Source organism: Gekko japonicus, unplaced genomic scaffold, assembly GCF_001447785.1.
Source record: "Gekko japonicus isolate JY-2015 unplaced genomic scaffold, Gekko_japonicus_V1.1 scaffold590, whole genome shotgun sequence".
Classification (NCBI taxonomy): domain Eukaryota; kingdom Metazoa; phylum Chordata; class Lepidosauria; order Squamata; family Gekkonidae; genus Gekko; species Gekko japonicus.
In genome coordinates, this window is record NW_015161968.1 from 877,462 (window position 1) to 887,929 (window position 10,468).

The window sequence follows — 10,468 nt, forward strand, 5'->3', positions numbered from 1 at the left end:
ATAATGATTCCTGCGCAGGTTCTCCCCACATGTAAAACAGTTACTAGAATTTTTCATTTTCATGGCTTTCCCTGAAAATGGCTGAGGGTGAGATACTAGGCCTTGTCTGCTCATGAATCTTTCTTGAAAATCTTCACCAATTACCTGCTGACATGTTTTTTCAAATGGTTGCTCCCATGTGAATCTTCAAAGACTCTCTTATTATCTTCAAAAATAAAATATTTTATCTGAAGCATCTCAAAAATCCATGTAGTTTAATATCAGATTGCTTCCCGTCAGCTTCAGTTTCCTTGCAGAAATAATAAGGCTTACTATGCTGATTTATGTCAAAGGTTTTAAGAAAAATGTCTTAAAATGATTACAAAACAAAAGCAAGAGTTTGTGTCTAATATGAATAAACAGTTGTCTGGAACATGTATTTAGAATGGCACAACAACTCTCTGTTACTTCAGCTGAATTCAGTATCAAACACCTCAGAAAGCCCTCAGTACATGATGGTCATTGCATGACTTTTCCTTGTTTTTCACTTTCTGCTTTTGGAAATCAGAGGTTAGGTACATCTTGAGAGTCAGATTTAAATCATAAGGATATGATAAGAACCACTGCTCTATTCAATTAGTGCACAAGCTTCTTGTTGAAAGACAAAGGAATAGCCAAAAGACTACTCCGTGAACTAAGTCAGTTAGTCACAGTAAAGTACACCTAGATCACGTTGAGGTGGTTTATTTTTGTACTGCTTTTCTATGTACCCCAAATTATTCACAAAGGTAATCTGTGACAAAACTTATGCAAAATAAGTCAAGTGAATATATTTAACATTTTGTTTTCGTACAGAATTTCATCCTATTCTTTCCCCTTTGGTTTGTTTTAGAATTTTACTGACACATCTGAAATCCATATAAGATGTGACACTCCTGAAAGGCTTGTGTCAAAAGGATGTCAGGTGAATTTCATTGATTTTCCTGTTTCGAAAGTAATAATACACAAAAACAAGCCCCTTAGCGAAGGGCCTCAAGAAAACAACTCAGATGTTACCCAGATCTCTCCTCAAAAATTAACTGTTCTACTGAGGCCAGGTACGTTAACATAAATGTAAACCTTTTCTTTTGTAGCTTTCCTTTTGTTTAGCTTAAAATCAGAGGGTTTTTAATTAAATTTAGTGTAGCAGAAATAATTTATTAATTTCAATAGTAAAAGAACAGCTGATGGTTATGTGTAAGGTAGAGGGACTTTTTAAGGCACATAATTTTGCCTCTATGTAAAGGGCAAATCTGTTCCTGTTGCAATATTCATATGGCTCAAAAGCATAGAACCCATCTATTTCATACAAAATGAAGAAGTGCCCATCATAATATTATTTATTTATTTATTTATTTCGATTTACTATCCCGTATTGGCTATGATCATTGATAAATAAATTCCAGAATTCTGCAACAGCAGTTTGCGAGAATAGCTGGGATCATCGAATTGTCCAGCTTTCACACAAATACATATCGTATTCAAGCCAATATTATGCCGAGGTTGAATTCCAGAATAACAAGCAGACATCGTAATATCATGTTCTCTGCAGTGTTCCCTCTAAGATGAGTTAGCTCATAGTTTTTAGCCTCCAGCTCACACATTTCTGTCTTAGCTCAGGAAGGATGGCTCCAGAGTAAACTAATTTATGCAGTAGCCAAATGGCTTACTCACAACTTTAATGCTAGTAGCTCATAAAATAGAATTTTTGCTCACAAGATTCCACAGCGTAGAGAGAGCATGGGTTCTCTGTATCAGTTTTGATCTCATCAAAGTATTTACCTTTTGGTGCTTTTCTCATGTGACTCTCAGGAGGCTTTGCAGACTTTATTCAATTGCCAAGGAGTAGAAAGTGTTATCACATGTTTACATAACCTGACGTAAATCTAATGGAAATGTAAAGCCAAATGATGTTGGAGTTAAAATAATTCTAAGTCATGCTGTAAAAAAAACCAAGCACATTAGTTTAAGAACAATTTGACCATCATTTATTATGATAAATATTTATTTTGGGCACACCGTGGCCCTCTGGGCTTTCATGCCAAGGGGAAGGTACACAGATTCCTGCATGTGAACAGACTTCCTAGGAGTCAAGTATCTTTCTTCATAGCATCTAAGTACTACACATGTACGGAGCGTCTGTTGTACCGTGCCTTAGCCAGGCCAGGGATACAACAATGGCAAACCCCACCCCCACCCCCCGCCTCAACACCTCCAGCTGGCAACCAATGCTCCCTCTAAGCTGTGGAGTCTTATGCGCAAACATTCTACTTTGTGAGCTACTGGCATTAAAGTTGTGAGCGAACGATTTGGCTACTGCATAGATTAGTTTGCTCCGGAGCCAGCCTTCCTGAGCTAAGACAAACATGTGTGAGCCAGAGGCTAAAAAACTGTGAGCTAGCTCACACTAACTCAGCTTAGAGGGAACACTGCTGGCAACTAGCCAGCTGCCTCACAGGTTCCTCTTGCTTAGACCACACAGACATAGAGAAGCTGTGTAGAGGTTGATATGGGGGAGACCCTAAGAAGGAGCCATGTCAGGGGGCATCCCAATCAGGGAGGTGTTCCAAATAGGATTCCCAACTCTGGAGGGGGGGGGTAGAGCCTGGGGAGGGAGGGGTTTGGGGAAGGGAGGGACCTCAAGCAGGTTATAATGCCATAGAGTCCACCCAGCAAAGCATCTATTTTCTCCTGGGGAACTGTAGTCTGGAAATCCATTGTAATACTGGGAGATCTCTAGGCCTCACCTGCAGTTTAGCAACCCTAGTTCCAAAGTGGAAAGGCCTGCCGTCCTTATTATATGAGGCTATGACTGACAGTGGAAGAAAGCAGGAAGAAAAGCCTTGATGATTTTTCTAACCTACTTCCTTTCCTTAGGCCTCTGATGATGCCTTTGCTTATTTTACATATCAGTGTGCAACTGTTGCCTTGTTAAAATTTAAATTTCCCTTGTGAGATAAACCAAAATATTAACAATTGGATCAATTGGGAACATACGGCCAGAAATTTTCAGTATCATTGTCACAACTATTAACCCTAAGGGTAAGTATATATGTGGGTAATTAGCAACAAACTTCTCCAGAAGACCATGAAGCCTGCTTTAGATGTTATCGTCATGGTATTGTTGCCACCAGGAATTCAAAGTATGTTATCTCAATTGTGTTAAATGCTTGTAAGAATGTGGCTGAGTCAATTTTATCAATACCATGGAATCTCAACCCCACTGGCATAATGTGTGAAGCAAGCTTAAGTGAAGGGTATCAAAAAGGCTAGTAATACTATCAAAATCTACTTTGTTACAAGAAGAAAAACCTGGGGAAAATACTTTATGGCATCAAGAATAAACAGATTCCATCAATACTGAATTTCCCTTTTCACTCTCTAACTGCAACTGTGTTAATTTGTTTTTTATCTCCCCTGTTGGTTTCTCAAGGAAATGAAGAAACAATACAGATCAATGTTCGCCAAACTGAAGATTATCCAGTTGACCTCTACTACCTCATGGATCTTTCAGCTTCCATGCTTGACGATCTGAACACAATAAAAGAATTAGGTTCTACGCTTTCTAAAGAAATGTCTAAACTCACGAGTAACTTTCAGCTAGGTTTTGGGTCTTTTGTAGAAAAACCAGTTTCACCATTCATCAAAACTGTGCCAGATGAAATAGAGAATCCTTGCAGGTTGGCAGCAAAGACACCCAGATCAATTACTGCTGGGGCCATAATCTTTCTTCTGTCTTATCTTCAAGCATTTCCTCTGAATTTAAGTGCATTTTTCTGACAACATAATTTGATTGATTTCATTGCTTTAGTCATTTTGACAAGGTTTTGCCCTTTTCTACTTGCTTGAGAAACTTTTCTTCTCTGATGGAATATGAAGTTTGGATTGTATTTGTTTTTAAATCTTTTGCAGTACAATTTATCTGAATGAGGAGGGGAATATAATCCAAAGCATTAGTTATTAATTTAGGATTTTGACAAATGGCAAGGCGAGAAGAAATATTGTAGTGTGGTGGATAATTTATGTTAGTCTTCTACCTGGGGGTGATCTGTTCAAATCCCACTTCACCTACTGGGTCAACATAGAACATGTCTGTTACAGTGAAGTCTTAGGAAATCTCTATTAACCTTTGCCACATAAGGGTAGTCTACGTATATTGACAGCAAATATTATAAACACTATAATAAAAATGTTAAAGATCTCCATCAATCATGTTGCTGACAGAAAACATCCCAAGGCTACAATGCTTCCTAGGGCTATTCAGGAGCATATGCTGTCACTTCTTAAGCATATGTAGACCACTGAACATGACCACGCTGCATTTTTAATTCTGGAGGTATTTCATGTGATTTTCAGCATTACCTCAAGGTATATATGCCATTTGTTTTGCAGAGGTTTCAGAAATGATTGCGTTCCCGCATTTGGATACAGGCACATTCTGTCATTGACAAATGACTCGGAAAGATTTAATGAAATTGTGAAAAAGCAGAAAATTAGTGCTAATATAGACACTCCAGAGGCCGGTTTTGATGCAATTATGCAGGCAGCTGTTTGTAAGGTAAGGAAATATATGTATTTAATATTTTCCAGGGACAAATAGAAAATGTTAAGTGCATAGTGTTTGTCCTTCAATCAACAACTCCCCCAGAAATTCCAACCATGAATTAGACTGAGAGCTTAGCTTCTGTTTGATGTAAGGATCTTAAGGAGAGCCATGCCATTCAAACTCCATCGAAATCAATGGCTGTAGAAGACTGTAACTCTGTTTTGGATATCAGTATTAGAATCCAAGATGGAAATACCTATTACAATGCCAATATCAATATTAATATCACCATCCAGAATTATTTTGAGCATGAAAGTATAAATTCTCTGCATGTTCAGATTAAAAAAACAGACAAACACCATGCACTCCTTCAAGTCAACACAGGCAAGAGTAGCATTCTAAGATTTCTGAGGCCACATCCGTACAGTTGGAATTACAGAGCATCCCTAATTAATGTTTTACATGCTTCCACCTTCATAGGTAGCTTTCCTTTCCTAACTTTGTTCCTTTTTCCTTTTCAGCTCTGAAAGAAAGTATATCAGGCATTTAGTAGGATTCTGAGCAGCCATCTTCAGGGCAGCTAGATTATAGCTTTGAAATGAATGGATCAAAACATGCATATGTGATTAAAGTCACAAAGAATCATGACATTATTAAATATAAGTTTCAAATGTAATAATTCCCTTCATTTTCTTATATATCTTAAGAGCATAGATATTATGTTTATAGCAGTTTTACACTATGCCCTTTATCATTATACATTTTTCATTATTTGGAGGGATCCACTTTTTTGTTTTTTGAGCCCCCCATAGGGGATTTTTTAATTTATGCTATTTTCTACAAACTACAAAGAAATAAGAGAAGGGAAACTACAAACTAGGGGAGAAAGTAAAGCAAAACCCCTAAAAACCCAAGAGGTGGTGGTCTTCAATAATGCTTGCAGTTAGCTTAAAAATATATTTGATCAGTCTAAACTACGTTATATGAGTACATTCTTCTTCATGCTTATAATAAGACAACAATAAAAGTGGCTATACAGAGTTCAACGAAAAACATTTAAAGTCCACTAAAACAAGACTTATAGGAACATTTACAACTCATTTTTTATCTTTTTTCTTTCTCAGTTTGTAGCCAGTTTTAGGGGCCGCCGCCCCTTGTTCGGAGGCTGAGTCCTCATCGGATGATGCAATGCCTTCCTCTTCTTCAGTTTCTTTGCTGGGAACTTTGTCTTGCTCTTCGTCCTCTGTTGGATCCTTCTGCCATTGTAGGAATTCAGTTGCCTTGAAAACAGAGTCAATTTTTTCTTTCTTGTCTTTGAATTTAAAGATGACGCCTTCGGGAAAATTCCATTTATATGGAATTTTATTTTTCTGTAGGAACAATACCAAGTCTCTATATTTCTTTCTCTTCTTTCGTATTTCAAATGGAATGCCCTTCAAAACCTTTATCTCTTTGTCTTTGAACTTCAGGGTAATTCCATTTAATGCTTTCAATATTTGATCCCGTACTTGTCTTCTGGATAAACTCACTACAATCTCGCCGGGCAGATTATTTTTCCATATATATTCAGAATACAATCTGTAAATCGTATCTATTTCGCTTATCAAGAAATCCGCTTTCAAATCTGTCACTGACTCCAACACTTCACAGATGATCTGTTTCAAATCTTTTCCTTTAGATTCTTGGACACCCTGGAATCTCAAGACATAACTTGATTTATCCATTTGTATTTGCAAAATTTGAGTCTCTTCCATTATTCTCTTTTTTCCATCACTTGGAATTGTTTATTAATTTTTTGCATATTGGCATCAACTTGTTTCACTTCTTGTTCCACTTTCTCTGTTTTTTTATGGCTTCATTTATTTGGCTTTGTTGTAAGTCGAATTTGGCATGCAATTTGGTCCAGCAGAGGGCACAGAACTTCATTCAACATGCTCTGCAATTCACTAGAATTGCCTTGTCTAGGCATAGCGCTCACTGGATTTGCACTTCCAGGAGGAAACCACAGCTTCGTTTGCTTTTCTTTGTCCTCCTTTCTGGGAGGCACCATGTTTTGTTTTGTTTTTTGCTGCGAGTTGCAAAAGTTCCGAGAATCTATACCAACACTTGGTAAGTTCTCAAAAGTTCTCTGTTTTTGCCCAAATTACTTTGTAATCCAGCCCCCTCTTGATCTGCTTATAAAAGGGTTGTTTTTATGTCCACCAGAGAGAGGGTTTCCCCCCCCCTCGGCAATATCCTGGGGGGTTCTCCGCTTAAATATTTGTGTCTTCGTTTAACCAACACTCATAGTTCAACATAGCTCACCTTTTATAGCTTAGAATCGCTTGGCCACCAGACACTTGATCCCGGTGTGCGCTCTTAGTACCATTGCGGTCGCTCCATGGTGGGGCCGTCGGGGCAGGAGAAGCCCCCCCTTTGCCAGCCAGTTCACCAGGGGAAGAGCTCTCAAAAGCCCCATGGCTGGGAGCCCAACACAAGGGCTCCAGGGGGGTCACGGACAATCAGACCCCCTCCCAGCTGCAGGCACTGGCGGGAGTCTCCTGGAGGTCCAGGAGAAACCAACCACCATAGCAGATGCCAAAACCGGAAGCCAGAGGGATCCACTTTTATAAACGCTAAATTGTGATGAAAATAGTTAATACTCTGAATTAAGACATTAATGGGAATAGCTTTCCTCAAAGAAATGGGGGGAGGGCAATTACTCTTTCTCATGCTGTTTAGGTGCCTTCTCAAATCACAACAAACTCACTTGTGAAAAATTATTTTAAAAGATATTTATTGTCCTTTTTAATGGAATTACTTCCTAGTAAGGTAATTACCATATCATCACTCAGAAACCCTGAGTGTTGGGTTTTGCCATTGGATCAACTGTCGTGAGTGAAATAGATACCACTGAGCAACCCAAATCTGTGAAAACATCAACTAGAAGTACTTAACAGACACCAAAGGATCTAGGCCATAGTTACCGAGCTTACACTCTCTACCTTCCATTTCCTTCCCAACCAGCTCCTATAAAACACTAGCTCACATCAAGAAAAAGGAAACAAAATTACAGCAAGTATTTCAGCAGATCAAGAAACATTTGGTTTTGGAAACAGAAAGGGGCATTATCAAGAGGCACTGAAAGAAAATAATAGAAAATGATCGGTTACTTTGTACATGGTTCAAGCTTTGACATTTATTTCAAAACACAATGTGCTTAGCATGCATTGCTACTGTTTAAAGTCCCAAATATATATTTCCAAACAACATAATTACACCAGTTCAGGATCGGAACCCTGGTTTCTCTCTGCTTCCAGCAAACAAGCTCACAGCCAGAGTAAGACCCATCTATTTAGACCACTTAATATGCAAATTGAATCCCATCTCCAAAGCAGCCTGTGATCTATCTCTGTATGTAACTTCCTGGCATCATTTCTGTCATTATAAATTCTTCTTAATCTATGACAGTATCTGCATTTCCTATGGTACTGAAGTCCTAGTTAAAACAACCACAACATAGATTTTGATATGCCAGCAGTAGCAAACGACTTCCTTGGAACACAAATACATAGACAGGCCTGTCAACAGAGACAAAGAACGGCTGATGGGCTCTTTTCTTTCCAGTAAAAACTATTTTGTGTTCGACAAACACAGTGATGCAAAAAGATAACAATATTATTAAAGGCCTAACAAAGGAATAGCTATTAATATCAAATTCATATTCCTTGGTTTAGTCTACTAGTAGCTGTGATGCTTTAAACTCAGTTTAGGCAGTGTAGGAGATGGCATTGTTTTTAATTTTTTTAAATTTATTCAGTTTATATCCCACCCTCCCTGCCGGAGCAGGCTCAGGCCGGCTAGAGACAATAGAAACAAGACACATTTCTCTATATAAAATGTACCACACACATTGATTTACATCATACCCCATCATCACATGTCTCGGTATTAACGAAAACTCTGTACATTTTTTCTTCTAGGAAAAAATTGGTTGGAGAAACATGTCATTACATCTGTTGGTGTTTGTGACCGATGCTGATTCCCATTTTGGGATGGACAGTAAACTAGCAGGAATTGTTATTCCAAATGATGGAGAGTGCCACTTGGATCATAATAACGAATACTCCATGTCAACCTTTTTGGTATGCAATAATTGGTAATACCATAATCACAGCCCCATATAAGTGCTGAAATATTTGATACCCATTTTCATACCTTTATATCCAGACACCTGTTTTACATATGTAGCACCCAAGTATTAAGGATGTCATCTCATTGCTCAAATGCAGAGGCTCTATGAACTCATTCCTCAGATGCTTTGCTCCATCAACATTAGGGTTCTTAATTTTCTTTTCTTTTCACAAACCTGTTTTTGTGGCTTGAGCCTGAAATTTAGCAAGTGCGTCTTTCCTAGACATGTAGATAACTGAGAAAAGTTTCACCTGATTGTCCAGGACCAGAAACAAGGCCATGAAAAAAAGGTGAGAATTCTAACAAAAGGCTCCGGAGGATCTTCTCAGTTCCAGCTAGCCCTCATATAGGATGAGAATACAGAGAAGATTTACAGTGCAGTCCTCACACCACTTTCCTGGGAGTAAGCCCCATTAAACAGACCAGAGTAGGATCCTGAGTAGACCTTCGTAGGGTTGATTTCCAGCAGTCCCATCCCAAGCAGGTCTGAATACTACTCAAGTCTATTCAATGGGGCTTACTTCGAGGAAAGTGTTCTGAAGATGGCAGTGAATATATAGTATTTTTGAATGACTATTCAAAGTTTATCCATTCTCTCAGGAATTATTTGTTCTTAATGTTTGTCTTCAGGAATATCCAACAGTCGGACAATTAATAGACAAGATTGTTCAAAACAACATTTTAGTAATTTTTGCAGTAACAGAGAAGCAGATTCATTTGTATGAGGTAAGCACACAGAACTTATTTATTGAATGATTGTATAGTCTTTCTCACAAAAAAACCCTTTTGATCTCCAGAGTGGTTCTTGGTAATTTAAATACAATGCAGAATGGAGGTCTCAAGTGGTTTCAAATGTTGATTTTTAAAATTTTCATGTCCCTTTCATATGAAAATGGCTGTATAAAGTTTCCAGCATCCTCCAGTTAATCTCATTATAGTGGGATAAATTCTGCACGCACAGGAACTCAGTCTAATTCAACAAAAAAAATATGAGTGAAACAGATATATACTCTACAAATCACAAAACGTAGCTGCAGTGTTTGCCTCCTCGCCGTGAATGACAATACAACACATTTTTGGTTTAAACTAGGAATTTTATTAGTAAACAACTGATCTGCAACTAAGACAACTGAGATGGCATCAATGATATGACAATAGAATGGGAGCTTGGTATAAAAACTTGGTATAATCAGGGGTCTTTTGGGGCCGGAGTACTGCTCCGGGAGCCCAGGAGCTGGCAAAATGGTGGTGGCAGCAAGCCCTGCCCCCAGCTCCCTGTGCTGTGGCCCATCACCGCCTTCCCAGGGCCTGTACCAGAGCGCTGCAGCCCCAGGGAGGCTCGAGGAGGCCCGTTGCTGCCTTCCCGGGGCCCGCGCCAGAGCACTGCGGCCCCATGGAGGCCTGAAGAGGCCTGTCGCTGCCTCCCTGGGCCAGCGCCGGAGCGCTGCGGCCCAGGGGAGACCAGAAGATGCTCCCCGCTGCCTCCCCTGGCCAGCACCAGAGGCCTGTTGCTGCCTCCGCAGGCCAGCACCGGGGTGCTGCGGCCCGGGGGAGGCTAGAAGAGTCCCCCCTGCCACCTCCCCAGGCCAGCGCCAGAGCGGGGTAAGTGAGGGATCTGCGGGGGGGTGGCAGAGGCTTGAGTGGGGGAGTGGGGTGGGTGGGAGAGCCTCCCCCTCCCCCATCTCTTTGCCCTCTTTCTTTCCCTCCTTTCCTTCCCCTTCCTTTTCTTTC

The 10,468-nt window shown here is 39.7% G+C and overlaps 1 protein-coding gene across 1 annotated transcript in view; it reads left to right on the top strand.

The window, feature by feature from the left end:
- ITGB6 (integrin subunit beta 6) overlaps positions 1–10,468 on the top strand; it is a 99,858-nt gene that overhangs the window by 51,920 nt on the left and 37,470 nt on the right. The window contains 5 exon segments of the mRNA XM_015429640.1: positions 872–1,076; positions 3,452–3,698; positions 4,411–4,576; positions 8,527–8,688; positions 9,368–9,463. Coding sequence (XP_015285126.1) covers positions 872–1,076; positions 3,452–3,698; positions 4,411–4,576; positions 8,527–8,688; positions 9,368–9,463 — 876 coding nt within the window.